Raw genomic sequence first — 19903 nt, 5'->3', positions numbered from 1 at the left:
CAATTTATGAACTTAGAAAGGTTCCAATCGACAGATGAGGACGGTCAACGAAGCTACAGGTAGCTTAAGCTTATGGTTGCTGAACCGAAACGTCCCGAGTTTGAACCCCTGAGCAGATGAGGCTCGATAGCTGGGGACAACAACTCATCTAGGAGAGATAATACCGCAATAAAACAACTGCTGGCATGTAGTTTGTTAGGTGGTTAGACAAAGGCGATAGAAGCAAATACAAAAAAAGGGACGGTCTATGTTGAGTATAACAGGCTGTCAACACACATATACAAACATGCATGTAGGCTGTCAACACAGTAACCATACTGTCTATACACATATGTATGTAGGCTGTCAACACAGTAACCATACAATTATGTATGTAGGCTGTCAACACAGTAACCATACTATCCATACACATATGTATGTAGGCTGTCAACACAGTAACCATACTATCCATACACATATGCATGTAGGCGGTCAACACAGTAACCATACTATCCATACACATATGCATGTAGGCTGTCAATACAGTCATACAAACATGCAAGTAGGCTGTCAACGCAGTAACCATACACATTTGCAAGTAGGTTCTCAGCACAGAAACCATACAAACATACAAATATTCATGTAGGCTTTCAACACATAAACCATACAACCATGCATCTAGAGCTTGATTTTTCATCCAATCATTGCACACGTAATTCCATCGCAATTTGAATAGCACCAAGATGCACTGTCAACGAACCTAAAGTTTGCATTTCTTACAAAAACATAGTATGGTTAGAACGTCCATAGTCTTCTAAACATGAACAAACTGATCCTGTTTGCAATGTGTTTCTTAATTGCATTTATTGTCGGTTTGTATTGTAGTGTTTAGTCATAAGAAAGTCTCTACGCGGGTTACTAATTGAAACTTGCCAACTATAAGCCATAAGCATAAAAAAGTTTCGAAAACACAACAAGGCTTATTGACTTATTGTATCTTTACATTTTCGTATACAGACTAGATCTAGATCTAGACCCTATGAGTTTGAGGGTGTCTTGTATTCAGTCGATAATAGGGCCTTTAAGTCTCTCGGTCTCTCTCGCTTAAAATTCGAATCTCGTTATCCAAGGAGAGATTTTAATTTTCGAACTAAATTAGCCTAATTGTTGTGATTATGTCTCACATTGATAAATAAAAAAAGAAACATCATTTGGCTATTTGTTTCTCGGCTTCGCATCGTGATTTTAAAATAACCAAGAGTACCCAAAAAATCAACAATTATAAATTGTATTTAATAATAATTAATAGCATCAAATTGAGTGCTGCTAGGCGTAGGCTATTAATATTATTTTAATATTGTAACTACGTTTAGGAACATTTTTAACGTATACGAATAAAAAACAACAAATTATACGCTTCTTTGACAAAAAACAACGCAATTTAACGAAGGCTATATTTTTTTATTTAGCTAGCCTACAATTTGAAGTCTATTATTATAATTTTTTTAGGATTTTAAATAATTTAACAATAGTGGAAATAGCTTTTCTATTTTTTTAGCCTGATTTAACAAAAAAATAATAATTCACGTATGGTTTGAAAAGTAAAATACTACCTGGCAACTACTAGAACGAAGACATTGGCGACCTATTTACAAGCCCTATTTTGATCGAACCCAACTTGCCAAACTCAACCACCTCCATTTCCATTCTAATACGAACCTTAAAAAACTTGACCATTTTAAATAATTTCTCACCGGCTACTAGCTCTATACTGGACACTAATTACAATCAGAACGCTGCTCTTAAGCCCGACCCTAACGGTAATCTTAATCACGGACATAACCCTGAACTAAACGAAAATAAGTCGTGTCCCTATCTGCGACTCTAACACCAGTAGTAAAATCAAAACAAAAACCTCCTGAGCAGCATTCATTTTACTCTTATCAGAGTTTCTTTTAGGCATATGATCGAATGGGGTGGGGGGGGGAAGGACGGACGTACCCCCCTTCCAAAGCTTTCCATCCCACCCCCATTCCCCCTAGCAAACGAGAAAAAAAAATGCAAAATATATACTTCAACTAGTATTCGTCTAATCCCCCGGAAAATAAATTCCATCCCCGCATGAGCTTCCCCTCCCTCCCCCGAGAAATAAACTTATTTATTTGACCCATTTCGTCAATGATATTTAAAATATTTTTACTAAGATAATATCAACTACTTGCACATCTCATATATATTTATTAGAGTAGTTTATGCGGTAAAGATATCTCGCTTTGTGCTGTTTGCTATTGAAGAAGTTATGTGAAGCGAGGATACAGGACATTACCCCCCTGGAAATTCCCCCCCGGACATCCCCCCCCCGTATTTACCCCCCGGAGAAATTACACCCCTGTCAATTACCCCCCCCCCCCCCTGTCAATTACCCCCCCCCCTCCCCGGGGAATTAACCCCCCCCCCTCCCCTCTTAAGTTAGAATCCTAACTCTAACTAGAATTCTATACCTATAATCTACTTTAATCCAAACCTTAAGAAAAAGACCAAAACTTAAGCATCCAACTTAGCCTAAAACTTCACACAAAGCCAAAACCAACGCTAGACAAAACCCTAACCCTAACACTAGCTCTAACCCTAAACCTAGCCCTAAAACTTAACTCTAATCTTAACCCTAACCCTAACCTAACCTAACCTTTACCCTAGCCCTAACCCTAACCCTAACCCTAACCCTAACCCTAACACTAGCCCTAAAACCTAACCCTAACCTTAACCTTAAACCTAACCATAACCCTAACCCTAACCCTAACCCTAACCCTAACCCTAACCCTAACCTAACCCTAACCCTAACCTTAACCTTAACCCTAACCCGAATCCTAACCCTAACCCTAACCCTAACCCTAGCCCTAGCCCTAACTTTAACCCGAACCCTAACCCTAAACCTAGCCCTAAACCTAACCCTAAACCTAGCCCTAACCCTAACCCTAACCCTAACCCTAGCCCTAACTTTAACCCGAACCCTAACCCTAAACCTGTCCGGGGGGTAATTGACAGGGGGAAATGCCCTGTTCCCGTGAAGCGACTTTGTAATTGACCATGATGTCAATTTTTCAGAGATGGAGTGTGAATACAAGTACCTGATTGTCTGGGAATTTTTCAATTACTACAGTGTCAGGTTCCGCTATCTTGCCGTGGCGGACGCAAATATAACTGTATGTTGTGTACATCTTGATATAAGCATATTGTATTTATCTTTTACCGTACGTGTTTTTATACATAGGGCAGATGAAGTAGAGTTCATTTATTTCAAGTACCTTTTTTAAACATTTTACCGTACGTACTTTTACACATGTGGCAGATGAAGTAGAGTTCATCTATTTCAACGACAATTTAAAAAAAAATCTTTTACCGTTCTTGCTTTTACACATGGGGCAGATGAAGTAGAGTTCATCTGTTTCAGTGATCTGCATACAGGAGACTAGTGTGACCAGCGGTCTTGGTGTCCCTAATGTGGACCAGGTACACATAAGAGCTGGGTGGACAAACAAAAGTAAAAATACTAAAGAATCCTCTTTAGACCTAGCGATCCATTACGCAGATGAAGTAGAGTTCATGAGTTTCTTAGGGGTCTGCGTGGTCGAGTCGGTAAAGCTCATGGTTGCTAAACCGAAAAGTCTCGAGTTCGAACACTAGGGAAGAAGAGGCTCGTTAGCTGGGGACAGCCAATCTTCTAGGAGAGACAACTCCAAAATTAAACAACTGCTGCCGTGTAGTTTGTTCTTGGTTGGACAAAGGTTATGGAAGCAAATCCAAAAAGAAAAGCAGGCTGAAATCGGAGTCAATGGCCTCAATGTCGCATAACCAGTTGACACGTATCCTTAATTGTGATGGGGGCGTGTTCGAGTCGGCAAAAAGCTCATGGTTGATACATTCGAAAAAGTCTTGAGTTCAAACCCTCTGGCAGATAAAGCTCGATCCCTTCCCAACACTAAAAATTAAGAACGAAGAAGAAGAAGATGTGTTTCTTGACCTAGGCATATGAAGGGAAGGTGTTGTCAGCACTTTGCCCAACCGTTTTTTCTTCCCTAACATGCCTTAGGAAACCATCAGAGCTAGGTGGAAGTTCTACTGACTCGAAGCCGTATTCGACCTCGAGACTCTTGGGTTAGCAGCCTAGCGCACTAGCTCTTAGACAACCCATTGGGTGTACTAAGGGAACTCTAAAATGTTCAAGATTGGTATCCGACACATTTTTAAGTTGACTGTCGGGAGCTCTCCAATTTGACCACCCCATCCTATATAAAAAGAGATAATGCAGATTTTCTTAGACATGATAGCATTATTGAACATCGGTATGTTTTAAAAAAAAATGACTAAGACTTCACTTTTTTTTGGCGTTGGGTTACACGAAGTGTAAAGTATACTCTGATATATCTGTGGACGATGATGAATTTATGTTTTTAAAACCTGTAGATTTATATAAATGGTGTCGTTGTTTCAATATAGGATCGCGCACAGACGTTGTATTCACTCAACAACAATCTGTAAACCAACAGCTGTCTAGTTTTGGAGTTTTCTCTCTTCGATGGTTCGCTTTACCAAGATCTGCCCGCGAGTGGGGGTGGGGATGTTTGGAAAGAACCCCGGAAATTTAGGGCTCAAAATCATGACATTTAAACCCATGAAGTCAACCCTTACTATATTATATTTCGCAGACAGTTGTTAGGAGAGTCTAAGCGTCCTATATTTAAAAAACATACGCCATATAAGCATCGCGTAAAAACAGATACAACTCTTTTGGACCAAAATTCTATCCGCCACCCATGCAATGCTAATGAAGTTTTTCTTTTCTTCCAACCAGTGTTTCTTCCAGACTTTTTTCTCCGGGGGGGGGGGGGGGGCACTTGAAATTTTCGGGGGGGGGGGGGCTGTAGACTTTCTTCGGGGGGGGGCGGACACTGTTAAAAGTATATATTTTCTGTATAAATTATATAAATTTCATTTCGTTCGGGGGGGGGGGGGGGGGGGCGGTAAAAAAATTTCGGGGGGGGGGGCTTCGCCTGGAAGAAACTCTGCTTCCAACACCGTAGAAATCTTTTTACCTATTTGTTATGTTTTTTTTGTTTCATTCATTATTGTTTACTTACAGTTCCAATTCTATAGCCACACCGACACCAAAGTTCTACAACATACAACATATACACGTTTCTATAGCGGCAACCTTCAAATACTGTTATTCCCGTACATGTAAGTAGACGTCTAATTTGATTTTTGAAATTCGATTGTATGTACTTTGATTATTTGTCGTAATAATAAATTTACCGTGATTTGATTTTTGAAAATTGACTGTATGTACTTTGTTTGATTATTTTGTCTTAAAATGACTTGATCGTATTTTAATGTATATATATATATATATATATATATATATATATATATATATATATATACACACGCACACATGTATTCCGAAATTATACACTACAGGATGCTTATAAACATGTTTTATGTTATGTCTAGTTAGTCTTTTGTATTATATGTGATATACGTGAATTATATGTGTATTATGCTACATTCTGCAGTCACTAGTGATCTGGTGTATTTGTTAGAGAAAGCTTTCTAAATGTATTTAAATGTCTCTAAAAATTAAAAATAAAATAAAAATGTTGAAGAAAATTCGGTAGCTCCTACTGATGTGTTCAAGTACGAGTTGAGCTATATAAGTATTCCCATCGGTTAACTGCATTTTCAGCTCACAATAAGTTTGTGTCACTATGTTGCAACATTTCAGCAAAAGAGAAGTGCCCCTTCATTCCATGATTGTCAATTCTTCTGTTGACTTTGAGATACTGGTGGTGCTACTGAATGTAAAAGGGGCGGAGGTCGTGGGCGCCTACTACCCTTTGGAGGTTACCAAGATGAGCAACATTTATGTGTTTCCGGTCACGGAGTGAGTTTTTGTTGTTGTTTGTTTGCATGCTGTGTACTAGTAGTGTGCTGAGATCACAGAGTTTGTTGTTTTGTTTGTTTTGTTTGTATGGTGTGTACTGGTGGTGTGCTGAGGGAGTTGTTTGTTTGTTTGTTTGTTTGTTTGCATGTTGTGTACTGGTGGTGTGCTTACGGTTTACGTGCTATCAACATGCTGTGTAGAAAAAGCTAAACTGGTGGTATGTCATGTTTACATTTTAGGCCAGAATATTAGTACATCATCATCATTTCTTGTCTGAGATCTTTTGTCTGAGATCATTTGTCCATGGTATCATTTGTCCTGATATATTTTGTCCTGGTATCATTTGTCCTGAGATCATTTGTCCTGAGATTATTTGCCCATGAGAAGATTTGTCCGGGTTATTTTGTCTGAGATCATTTGTCCTGTCACCATATATATATATATATATATATATATATATATATATATATATATATATATATATATATATATATATATATAATGTTGTTTACGGGGGGAAGGAGGGGAGGGATTTGTTCAGTCGCTATCCGCAAACAGTTTCCTACACTTATTAAAAAGAAAAACCCACAACACAAGCAGTAGTTTGAACGTTTGACAAGTACAAACCGACGTCAATGATGTTTGGTACACGAAGTAGACGTTTTATTGTCAACATGTACACAAGAAACAAGTAACTTGTACACAATACACATTTTAAACGCAACATGTACACCTATAATATTCAGCTGTTTAGCAGGTTATATAAATGTAACTGATACAATTATCAATTGTATAAATCCTTACAGCTAATATATTTTGTTACTGGCCGTGTTTACATTTTGTTTCCCACTTTTATTTATCTATATACCCAGGGTAATCAATTCAATTCTTGTTGTAACTGATTTTGACAAAGTCGAGGTGGACGTGATTACATATTACAGCGATCATCTCCGCAGTGAAGAAGAATCCATACGGCATTTCTTTCTAATAAGGTGAATTAGACATCAATGTCGAAATGACTTTTTTTTTTACAGTCATTTGGAGTTTTTTAATGCTTGTTTTTTAGTATTGTTATGAGAAAAGTTAAGGATTGGGTCGAAAGTTATCGCGGTTTAAGACAAATCGTGTGAGTTAAGTTTTTAAAAAAGCTTGTTATTATTAATAACTAGATTAATGGCCCGTTGAGGGAGAAATACTGCGTTCTCTAGGTTGTTAGTATCGTCGTTTTCTTTAAACCGAAACCAAAAACAAAATCACCACCTCAGCTTCAAATTTAACTGGAAACGAAAAATGTCATTCAAAACGGATTTTTATCCAGACAGGGCATTTTAACCAGATCCGGAAACTGAATTTGAAATAAAACACATAATAACCCCAACCTAAATACTGATACTAACACTTACTATATGATACTTTTTCGGTTAATCGTTTTGTAGATCTACATTCAACTCTAAAATTAGTCAATTCTTCTTCTTCTTCTTCTTCGTTCTTAATTATTAGTGTTGAAGGGGATCGAGATTTATCTGCAAGTGGGTTTGAACTCTAGACTTTGTTCGAATTTATTAACCATGAGCTTTTTGCCGACTCGACCACGCCTCCAACACAATTAAGCGTTACGTGTCAATTGGTTATGCGCCATTGAGGCCATTGACTCCGATTTCAGCCTGCTTTTTCTTTTTGGATTTGTTTCCATAGCCTTTGTCCAACCAAGAACAATCTACAAGGCAGCAGTTGTTTAATTTTGGAGTTGTCTCTCCTAGAAGAGTGGCTGTCCCCAGCTAACGAGCCTCATCTGCCCGAGGGTTCGAACTCGAGACTTTTCGGTTTAGTCAATTAAATTAGGCGTTTAGTTTGTTTTTCTCTCTTATCAACGACGTCATAATAACTGAGTCTCATTTTCGGCATTCGATTCTTAATTCTATTTTTTATTCAACAATCAGTGACACTATTCTATTTTTAGCGCAATTTCCATTCTGGAGAATTGCGTTTATTAACTCGTCATTTCTGGGAATGGATGAATGAATGAATGAATGAATGAATGAATGAATGAATGAATGAATGTATGGATGAATGTGTGTCCGGGCTTTAAGTCGTATCTCCTCCTCAACAAAGCAATATCGATGACTAGTTCCAAAAGCAATTATGTTAAGCAATTTACGAGAATGAACATAGGCCGGGTTTCTTTCATGGATTTCCCGGAAAAGCCAAAAAAACTAAAAAAAAAGCAGTTTTTGGCCCATATCTCGGCAACCAGACCACTTAGCGACTTGAAACATGTACCAATCGATTCCTGCCATAATTTAGAATAATATTGCCGAAAATTTTTCAAAAATATCTTTTCGTTCGGTCACAAAATTTTTTTTTTATTTAATTAAAATTTGGACCGAATTAGTAGGCATTTTTATCCAACCACACCACACGCGTCATCACGTTCAATAGCTGCGCCATCACGTTCAATGGCTGCGTCATCACGTTCAGTAGCTAGGCGCGCAATGGTTTTTAGTCATGTAACTCTATTGTAAATAAAACATGTATTTTAACCAATGGTTTTACTAACCCTGCTCTTGATTTACGCTACGACAGAGCTATTTTTAGAAAACATAAGGAAATTGCGCTAAAATTGTCACTAGACTTTTTAATTACCTTGTTTTGTATAGACGCTTAATGCAGACAATACCACAAACCTTTATCTGATAACCTTGATCTAAACGCAGTTACATGACATTGATACTAAATATAGTCGTAGTCATACTCATAAACCTGGCACCTATGTGCTCGAATGACGCAATATGAGTTTGGTTTTAGATCGAAAAGTTTTTTAAAAAAAATTAAAGTTGGTAACGCATTGATGAAATCACTTTAAAACATTGCTCCAAACTTTCACCTCAGACGGGAGCAATGAATCAAGTTCTATAAGAATACGAGCTGGCCCGCGACGTAGCATACGCCGCTATTTAGTTGTTTTAACTCCTATTTTTCAGTAATTCATATTTTGTGAATTCGACACTACCAATGCTGCAACTCAGAGGCGTAGCGAGGGGGGGGGGCGGTGGGTGCGGACCGCACCGGGTGACACCATTTAGGGGGGTGACACCAAGGCGAAAAAAGCAAAATATATAGAGAAAAACTTAAGGGGGAGGTGCAAATCGAAAGTTTGAGGGGGGTGCAAATCGAAAACTAGCGGGGGGGGGGGGGTGCAAATTGAAAGTTTGAGGGGTGGGGGGGGGGGTGAAAATCGAAAATTTGAAAGTTTGTCCCCGGGAAGGGTCGCTACGCCTCTGGGGGGTGACACCATTAAGTGCCGCACCGGGTGACACCCGACCTCGCTACGCCACTGCTGCAACTGAAAATGTTTTGCTTTTAAACACTATCAGTAGCTCGTAAAGGATGATTTTCCTCACCCTCACTTCCCACTCCAACTGCAACTATATTAATAGTTTACTCTATACTGTTCCATCTGTCCCCTCAGACACTTAGCAACATCCGTCGACTTCTCCGAGGATAAAGACAACAGATGGAGAACATCAGGCAAGTTGTAGAAATGTCTTCAATCTTTCTTTGGGTAGAAAATAAAAATAACTGAAATGTAATAGATAATAATTTGCTACCAGTTATCTTTAAATATAATGATTCGAGTTCATTGTTAATTTTGATTGCTACATCTTCAACATACAAATCTTGCCTCTTGGTGTACTTATTTATGTTTCAAATCTGTATGATAACTTTATACTAGTTTTCGTTTGTGTTAACTTTATTCTAATAACTTTTCGCTTTTTTAAAATATATTTTCTGGAAAAAAAAAAAAATTAGCAGTTTAAAAAGTAAGAAAATAAATCCATTATTAATACAAAGATTACTAATGTTAAGTCAATATTTTATAATAATGCTAACAAAAATGTAAAATAATTGGTTAAGTAGGATTTCAACGCCTTATAATAAATTTAAACCATAACTTTATATGTGTTCACTTTATTTTAATAATTTTCGTTTTTTAAAAATGTTTTCTGAATAAAATAAAAACAGCAGTTAAAAAAATAATTTCTTATACAAAAAAATGGAATTATATAATTAATAATTTACAAAGATGCTTACAAAAAAATAAATAATAATAAAACTAAGCAACAAAGAAAAAAATAGAAATAAATAAAAATAATAGCTGATTATAAAATTTTAATATGTATTTGTTTCCCGTAAACCAACAGGTTGTCGCCTAGAGGCTAACGAGCAAGTTGCCGTGTTTTTAGTGGTCGCTAAACCAACGCCTTCAGGTGTGGCGCGCTATCCCATAGGTAATGTTGACACCTTCGGCGTAAGTAAGTATAGCGGGCTTAGGGTATTATATCTCGTCTTTTCAATTAACGTTTTTGTTAGATATCATTTAATTCTTGTTCGATACCTTTAGCTTTTTGGTAGATGCCATTAACTTATTTTAGGATACTGTTTTTCTTGCTCGATAATATTAACTTTTAAACGATACCATTATCTTCATGATCGATTCCATTTACTTCTTGTTCGATACCATTATCATTTTGGTCGATACATTATACGTTTTTTTTCGATACCATCATTAGTCTCATGGTCGATATCATTAGTTTCTTAGTCAATACTTTTTTTTACGATATCATTAGCTTTTTCATCGATATTATTGGTTTCTTTGTCAGTACCATTAGTTTCTCATAACGACAAAATTAGTTTTTTGGTCTATATTCTTTTTTTTCGATACCATTAGTTTCACGGTCGATTTCAAAAGCTTTTTGGTCGATATCATTAGTTTCTTAGTCGATACTATTAATTTCTTATGACGATACCATTGATTTCTCGGTCGATACCATTAGTTTTTTTTGTCGATACCATTAGTTTCTTTTAACGATACCATTGGTTTCTCGGTCGATACCATTAGTTTCTTAGTCGATACCATTAGATTCTTTTAACGATACCATTGGTTTCTCGGTCGATACCATTGGTTTCTCGGTCGATACCATTAGTTTCTTTGACTATAAACTTAATTTCTTAAAACGGCACAAATAATGTCTTTATCTATACCATTAGTTTCCCATTTGATACCATTCATTTCCAAGACGATGCTTTTAATTCTTGGTCGATACTATAGTACTTTCTATATCATGTTCAATACTGTCAGCTTGTAGGTTTATAATGCCAGTATAAACGAATGACAACATTTCAAGCAGGAAATTTTACCTTTTGTTTACCAGAACCCGTGAAACCCCCTGACGCCTACGACACGTCTTGGAAATCTTTAGACCTCCATCCCAACTTCCGGATCACCGGAACCTACCACATTATGCCAGGCCTCAGCAGCACCGTGGTTGGATACAGGAAGCCCGGGCGTGGGCGGATGGTCAAGGTACTCGAGGAGGGCGAAGTCTTGAAGGTGAGTGGGTGTTGTGTGCAGTAGCGTAGCCCGGGGGGGGGGAGCGGGGGAGGGGACATATGTCCCCGAGCGCCGACCTTATGGGGCGCCAAAATGGGTTGGAAAAATAAATTGAAAGGTTGAGGGGGTGCAAATTGAAAGTTTGAGGGAGGGTGCAAATCGAAATCTTGAGAATGGGGGGGGGGGGGGGTGCAAATCGAAATCTTGAGGGGGGATGCAAATCAAAAAGTTTGAAAGTTTGAGGGGGGGGGGCGCAAATCGAAATCTTGAGGGGGGTGGGGTGCAAATCGAAAGTTTGAAAGTTTGAGGGGGGATGCAAATCGAACAGTTTGTCCCCGGGCGCCGGGAAGGGTCGCTACGCCTCTGGTTGTGTGCTAATGGGAGTCGGTGGGGTACAGTAGCATCGTACGGTGGTGAGTGAAGTCCGCTCTATCTACTGACGTGACAACAAAATGGAATAAATCACCATTTTTTAAAAGTCTGAATTTTTTTCGTTGTTTAATTTAACTGTTTTTTTTTTAAAGTGAAACAGACTCTACACATATTAATATTCCTAAGTAGGCTCTATACACAACACACACTGACAACACCAGTGTTTCTTCCAGAATTGTTCCTCCGGGGGGAGGGGGGGGCACACTTGATAATTTGATATTTTCGGGAGGTGGGGGCTTGGGGCCACACTGATAAAAATATATATTTTCTGAATACATTCCATACATTCCATTTCTTAAGGTGGGGGGGGGGGGTAGACTTTATTCGGGGGAGCGGAGTGCCCTACATAACCCCCCCCCCCCCCCGAAAAGATGCCTGTAAGAAACTCTGGACTCCACATACCTACGCACATTTCCTCCAACAGATAGACAAATCAAGAGCCAGTGATGTGGAGCTTCAGGTGGAGACGACTGCGAGCTCCCCAGCTATCTTCGTCTCTAGCACGGGTGGCTTCATTGGTGTTTTCACTCCTGCACTTAAGAGAGTCTACAAAATGCATTTCATGTAAGATTTATGCATTCATGTAAGATTTATGCATCCATGTAAGATTTATGCATCCATGTAAGATTTATGAATTTTATTTTAGATTCATGAATTTCATGAAAGATTTATGCATCCATGTAAGATTTAGGCATTTCATGCAAGATTTATGCATTTCATGTAAAATGTATGCATTTCATGTAAAATTTATGCATTTCATGTAAGATTTATACATTTCATGTAAGATGCATGCATTTTATTTAATATTTATGAATTTCATGTAAGATTTATGCATTTAATGTACGACTTATGCATTTCATGTATGATTTATAATAATTGATTGCGTAATGTTTACATTCTCCGTTTAATGAAAGATATGTAATCATAATCTTCCAATCTTCCATATTGTTATGTATAAAGCCTCAATTTATATATATATATATATATATATATATATATATATATATATATATATATATATATATATATATATATATATATATATATATATATTATATATATATATATATATATATATATATATATATGTGTGTGTGAGTGTCTGAATCGGCCTACATAGGACTATAATTCAAATAAATGCCATATAATCGTACATGTGTGTTTATAAGCTTTAATCACTGCAATATAATAGTAATAGTAACAGTAACGATGTTTATCTATAGCCTGTTAATAATACAGTTTAATGTAGCATTGTTATGTTTATAGTTAGCACGTTACGTCATGGTGTCACCCTCACCTCATGTAATCATTGTTGATGTATTTTTTAAAGGCTATTTAGATTTTATTAATTATTAATTGAAATGGCAAAAAAAAGCATTTTTCTTCTGTAAAGTTTGCGATTTTTTGCCTTGGTGTCAGCCCCCCCCCACAGCCCCCCCTTCAAATGGTGTCACCCGGTGCTGTCTGCACCCCCCCCCCCCCCCCACCCCGCCTCTGATTCCAAGCGTTCAACTCATGAAACTACTTTCTTTCAGGACTTTCAGTTATCTCTTGCCAGGAAAGAATTTCAGACATTATTTCCAGGTGTTTCCAGATAAGAAAGAAGGCTTCTTACTAAAGATGGATGGGATAAATTTATATAATTAGTAAGTGATTAGTTTGATGGATGGGTGGATAAATGCAGATCTATATATGGACTGATTAATCGAGGGATGGATACATGTATTTATGAATTAACGGATGAATTTATGGATGAAGTTATTGATGGAGTTATGGATAAATTTATGGATGAATTGATGAATGAATTTATAGATGAATTTGTGGATGGATTTTTGGATGGATTTATGGATGGAGTTGTGAATGGAGTTATGGATGGATTGAGGGATGGATTAAAGGATGGATTTATGGATATATTTATGGATAGATTTATGGATGGATTTAATTATGGATTCAGGGATGGATTTAGGGATAGAGTTAGGGGTGGATTAAGGGATGGATTAAGGGATTGATGGATGAATCTCTATGGAAAATAGTTAAGTAAAAATAAATTAAAGTCAGAAATATTTTATTTTTATGTCGAAAAAATCTTTATTGTAACTGGACCCATTTGTGCCCAAATTTACTGCTTCAGCGCTGCCGTGGATGTGTCTACAGAACTCAATGGCACGATGTTGGAGGCGAACATCAAGTTTGGTGTGATGGCGTTTGGTACGACAGACGGTGCGATACTTTACTATCATTATGGTGTAAATCCTAGGCTAGTGGTTCAGGTTAGTTCGTCAATAGCTCTCTCACCGTGGTGTGTGTTCACGTGTGTGTAGGGGAATGTTGAAATGTGTGTAGGGGAATGTTGAAATGTGTTTAGGGGAATGTTGAAATGTGTGTGGGGATGTTGTGGTGTGTTGAAATATATGGGGTGTTGAAATGTGTGTGGGAATGTTGTGGTGTGTTGAAATATATGGGGTGTTGAAATGTGTGTGGGGATGTTGGGGTGTGCGGAAATATATGGGGTGACTAAATGAATCTGAGTTGTTGACGTGTGTGAAGTTTGGACATATGTTTGTGTAGTTGAAATGTGCATAGGCGGTTCAAAGGTGTGGGGTTATTGTTTTGAGCTTGGGGTGTTCACTTGTATGAGTGAGTTGTTTGCATTAGTATTGTGATGTCGTCGGTCTATTGTCATGATTTAGATAACTAGCAGTGTATCTAATTAATGTTTAGACAGTGGAGAATGTGCCACTTGATTTAAACGAGTGACAAAATATTTTATCTGATCCAGTGATATTTTTACATATGTATGTATGTGTGTCTGTAGTGACACATCTAACAAAGATGATAAACAATAATAAATAACATCGTTACAGGATTTTGATCGTGCACGTCTGAAATCTCGCTCAAAGAATTTTACGAATTCCTATTATCGGTTTGGTTCGTATATTATTTTTCATCTTAAAAAAACACTTTATTAACACTCGTTCTAATGTTAGAATTATCCATTGTGTTTGAGGTTTAGACTGCCATTTGTATTTGTTCAGGATTATAAAAGTGCAAAGTTTGAATAAAGCTAACAAAAAATTGTTCCTGATTCTTAAAAGAAATTGAAACAAGAGTTTAAAAACTTTTTTTTACTTTTTGATAGTAAAACCTAATAAAAATCAAAACTTTTTAAATGACATAAAGATATGTTGCATACAAGTATGCAACATATCTTTATATCTTTTTACAAGTATATGCAATTATATGTAAATACAGTATTTATGCCAAGGGTTTTAAGCAAAAAATACAAAAAAAAAAATGGCAGTAACCTCTCTGTTCTGTAATTAAAAAAAAAAACAACATATACAACTATTCTGGCAGCCGTTTGCTTCTAGCAAGTTTATTTATAGTCTTTAGAACATATGAGTTTTTTTTTAAATTTGTTAATGCCCTGATTGTTTGGTTAACACAGTGTGAATTTACTACACTTGTTTTAGTCATAGAGTATCATTTACTTAACAAGGCCTGTGTCCATCCCTTTCTTTATGTTACCACAGTTGGTTTAAACATTAGTATGAGCCAATGAAAGAATATTTTAATACAATGTATTGTAGTCTTCGATGAAAACATATATTTTGTTAATACATTACATAAGAGTAATCGAATCTTTTGTGAATGTAATGTATTTTAGTATTCCGTGAATTTTTTTTTTTAAAACATTAGAATGTCTCAGTGTTTTGTGAATACAATGGATTGTAGTATACCATGTCAAAAACTTTCGTTAATTCACACAATATAGTGCGACAGTCTTGTGTTAATACGATGTAGTATACAATGCTGTTAATAAATATAATATAAATTAGCACAACACAACCATTGTTAATTAATACATTGTATTTTAGTTAGCGTTGACGAAAACTATTGAATTAATACAATGTGTTATAGTGAAAAAAATACTTTGTTATATCATGTCCTCAAGTGTTTTCCGTTAAATGAATATTGTGGTATATATATATATATATATATATATATATATATATATATATATATATATATATATATATAGACAATGTATTTCAGTGTGCCCCATCCCAAAGTATGTTTTATGTTTATACAATGTATTTCAGTGTGCCCCATCCCAAAGTATGTATTGTGTTTATACAATGTATTTCAGTGTGCCAAATCACAAAGTATGTATTGTGTTTATACAATGTATTTCAGTGTGCCCAATTACAAAGTATGAATTGTGTTTATACAATGTATTTCAGTGTGCCCCATCCCAAAGTATGTATTGTGTTTATACAATGTATTTCAGTGTGTCCCATCCCAAATTATGTATTGTTTTTAAACAATGTATTTCAGTGTGCCCAATCACAAAGTATGGCGAGAATTGCACAGAAGACTGCAAATGCCCAGAGTCACATTGTATATATACTGGAGCTTGTTACTCCAGGAAATGTCAAACAGGAACTTTCGGCCCACGCTGTGAAAACGGTGGGTATTTGTAACTAATTTTATTTTTCCTTTAGTCCAGCATAGTCTAATGTTTGTATTTGTAACTAACTTTATTTGGCCTTTAGTCAAGCATAGTCTAATGTTTGTATTTGTAGCCAATTTTATTTGGCTAGTTTAACAAATCGTTCGTCTAGTGTGTGTATTTGTAACTAATTTTATTTTTCCTTTAGTCCAGCATAGTCTAATGTTTGTATTTGTAACTAATTTTATTTGGCCTTTAGTCCAGCATAGTCTAATGTTTGTATTTGTAACTAATTTTATTTGGCCTTTAGTCCAGCATAGTCTAATGTTTGTATTTGTAACTAACTTTATTTAGCCTTTAGTCCAGCATAGTCTAATGTTTACATTTGTAGCTAAGTTTATTTTGCATCGATAACACATTTTTCGGTCTAGTCTGTGTGTATTTGTAACTAATTTTATTTGGCATTTATAACACATCTTTTGGTCTACTCCGTGTGTCTTTGTAATTAATTTCATTTGGCCTCTTGTCCAACAATTTATTTGGTCTAGTTTGTGTGTTTTTATTACTAACTTTTTTGACATATAGTTTAACCTTATCTAGATAGACTATCTAGATAATTGTTTCAGATAATGAATAAAATTCAGTTCGAAATTTCTGCAATGTTCTTGATTTTGTTATAGTTATTGTTATTTCATATTTGTTTATTAGAGGACCTGTTAGAGGATTTTGTTATAGTTATTGCTATTTCATATTTGTTTATTAGAGGACCTGTTAGAGGATTTTGTTATAGTTATTGCTATTTCATATTTGTTTATTAGAGGACCTGTTAGAGGATTTTGTTATAGTTATTGTTATTTCATATTTGTTTATTAGAGGACCTGTTAGAGGATTTTGTTATAGTTATTGTTATTTCATATTTGTTTATTAGAGGACCTGTTAGAGGATTTTGTTATAGTTATTGTTATTTCATATTTGTTTATTAGAGGACCTGTCAGTGTTCAACACGGAGACTTATCTGAGTCCATGGATGGACAGCGATGGTAACACATGCGAGGAAATAAGCAACACAACTATAGCTGTCAATCTAAAGTACAAGTTCCGTGTGTCGAAGATCAATTTAGCTCTTAAAGCTGGTAAGCATTTCTCGGGTGGTGTCTGTAAGTTATTTAACATAATTTTACATTGTGTTTGCTATTATATAATTATATAAATAAAGTTATTTTATCGCAATTTGTATTATAATTCCTTGCAGGGATTGTTCAAATAAATTTAACGAATGACATTTAAGTTAACCCGAAAAAGGTGTATGAATGTATTGTGAGTTTTTGTAGTTTACACTCTAATTGTTAATGTTTTACTCTTTCTTCTTCTTAATCCCTTTTCGTGCCAAAGACACAGCAGATGAAGTAGAGTTCATCTGATTCATTGACCTCTGCATATGAAGGGATAGTGTGGTCGATACTATTTTATTGCCTTTACTTTCGCTAACGTAATTTAGGTACCCATCAGAGTTGAATGGACACAGGGACATTCCAATGATTTGAACCCGGATGCGAATTCAAGACTCCCGTGTTAGCAGTCTAGCTCTCTACCGCTAGGCAACGCTCTCCCCTGTTTTACTCTTTAACCAGCTAACTTTAATGTATTTTTATCATTTACACGCTTAACTATTTTGTTTTAGACATCGAGGCTAACACTGCCGAGATGGTGGAGTCCGTCTACGTTGAACACACCCAGACCAAAGAGATGGTGGAGGTCGATCATTTTACCGTGTCTCCGGGCTCCGTTTTGCCGTCCGTGGACATCGTGTTGGACAGGGACTACATGACGCGGAGGATTAGGATACGTTTCACTAGCGTGAACATCTGCACGCTGTCCATAGATGGGGGTAGGTCAACATATATAGACCAGCGTTCTCCAAACATTTCAGCCCGAGGGCCGCATTAACTATAAAATATCAGCCCGAGGGCCACATTAACTATAAAATATCAGCCCGAGGGCCGCATTAACTATAAAATATCAGCCCGAGGGCCGCATTAACTATAAAATATCAGCCCGAGGGCCGCATTAACTATAAAATATCAGCCCGAGGGCCGCATTAACTATAAAATATCAGCCCGAGGGCCGCATTAACTATAAAATAACAGCCCGAGGGCCGCATTAACTATAAAATATCAGCCCGAGGGCCGCATTAACTATAAAATATCAGCCCGAGGGCCGCATTAACTATAAAATATCAGCCCGAGGGCCGCATTAACTATAAAATATCAGCCCGAGGGCCGCATTAACTATAAAATATCAGCCCGAGGGCCGCATTAACTATAAAATATCAGCCCGAGGGCCGCATTAACTATAAAATATCAGCCCGAGGGCCGCATTAACTATAAAATATCAGCCCGAGGGCCGCATTAACTATAAAATATCAGCCCGAGGGCCGCATTAACTATAAAATATCAGCCCGAGGGCCGCATTAACTATAAAATATCAGCTCAGGGCCAGAGTTTGTTCAAGGAATTTCTTCGAGTTGGCTACATTTTCAAATTGTTTTGAATTTTCTTGGCAAAGTTCCTCATCCACCTCCAACAATAATCGTTTCCGTGGAAAAAAAAAAAGATCTCCGCGGGCCGGATGAGAGGACATCGCGGGCCGCATCCAGCCCGCGGGCCGTAGTTTGAAGACCCCTGACGGATCAGGTATGACTGGGAACGGTGTGGTGGGGAAGGAGAGCGAGTAAAGTCTCGAGTCCGAACTACGGCACAGATGATGCTTATTTTCTGGTGACAGCAATCAACCCTGACAAGGAGAGAAATTTCCCAAATCAAACAACTGCTGCCTTTTAAGTTGTTTGTGGATGGACAAGGGCTATGGAAGGAAATCCAGAAAAAAAACCAGGGAAAATGACGTTCTATTTTCTTTTTTACAGCTTAGTTATCTAACTAGAGTACTGTTTTAGTAAGGTTGACTAAATTTCATAAATCAGAATCACATCAATATTTTTTCTAGCTTTTGAGCAATTTTCAGTAACCGGAAGTGTTTTTATTTCCGGTTTCTCAAAAGCCATTAACATGAGTATTATTTTAGATCGGTGGACTACATTTCACATGAGAAGTTTTTTAACAATTTCTAAAATAAAATTCCGATAAACCATGCTGATAATTTTTTTTTGAATTTCAGTATTTTCACGATAATTTGGATACTATTTCAGTTATGTAGACGACATTTTCGATACAAGTCTAGTATCTTATTCATTGATTGCTTTTAATTTTTAAGTTAACTCCAATATCCGTCATCAGTACTTTAATATTTTTCTAGTATCGAAAATATAGATACCTTTTCAGTTAGGTTGAAGAAATTTCATACTTATGTAGGTCCCTAAAATATATTTCTCTAAAGACAATCACAGTTATTAGTTTCCGGTGAGTAACTAATACTTTTCAAAATTTTCCGATTTTTCAAAGATCTTCAAGATTTGATAGTTTCATTTCATATTCTCATAAAGCATATAAGTATATGTCGCCTATAAGTATAGGGCCTACGTGCTTTCTTAAACACAGTGTTTTTGCCACTTACTTCCATCTCTTTTAGCCCGATTGTATTGAAAAAGTAACCCGCTTTACTATTACATAATTATGTACGAAACATTTAGTAGAGTTCATTCGCATTTTTATTTTTTGTCTGCGTAGGATGTGGCAATTCCTGAAACGCA

At 36.5% G+C, this 19903-nt stretch overlaps 1 protein-coding gene across 1 annotated transcript in view; it reads left to right on the top strand.

Moving 5' to 3' along the window:
* Positions 1-754: 754 nt before the first annotated feature.
* LOC131951058 (uncharacterized) overlaps positions 755-19903 on the top strand; it is a 20984-nt gene continuing 1835 nt past the window's right edge. Inside the window, exons 1-15 of the mRNA XM_059313324.1 lie at positions 755-851; positions 3085-3182; positions 5120-5217; positions 5762-5920; positions 6793-6912; positions 9390-9448; positions 10123-10209; positions 11134-11312; positions 12169-12308; positions 13280-13390; positions 13876-14014; positions 14609-14672; positions 16083-16214; positions 17181-17330; positions 17879-18085. Of these exons, the coding sequence (XP_059169307.1) occupies positions 800-851; positions 3085-3182; positions 5120-5217; positions 5762-5920; positions 6793-6912; positions 9390-9448; positions 10123-10209; positions 11134-11312; positions 12169-12308; positions 13280-13390; positions 13876-14014; positions 14609-14672; positions 16083-16214; positions 17181-17330; positions 17879-18085 (1795 nt within the window). The 5' untranslated portion in view covers positions 755-799. The remainder of the gene's footprint in view (positions 852-3084; positions 3183-5119; positions 5218-5761; positions 5921-6792; positions 6913-9389; positions 9449-10122; positions 10210-11133; positions 11313-12168; positions 12309-13279; positions 13391-13875; positions 14015-14608; positions 14673-16082; positions 16215-17180; positions 17331-17878; positions 18086-19903) is intronic.

This window comes from Physella acuta, unplaced genomic scaffold, assembly GCF_028476545.2.
Source record: "Physella acuta isolate Inbredline_101_S28 unplaced genomic scaffold, ASM2847654v3 ptg000795l, whole genome shotgun sequence".
Taxonomy (NCBI): domain Eukaryota; kingdom Metazoa; phylum Mollusca; class Gastropoda; family Physidae; genus Physella; species Physella acuta.
Note: the sequence above shows the minus strand (reverse complement) of the source record. Positions and strands in the feature narration are given on the sequence as shown.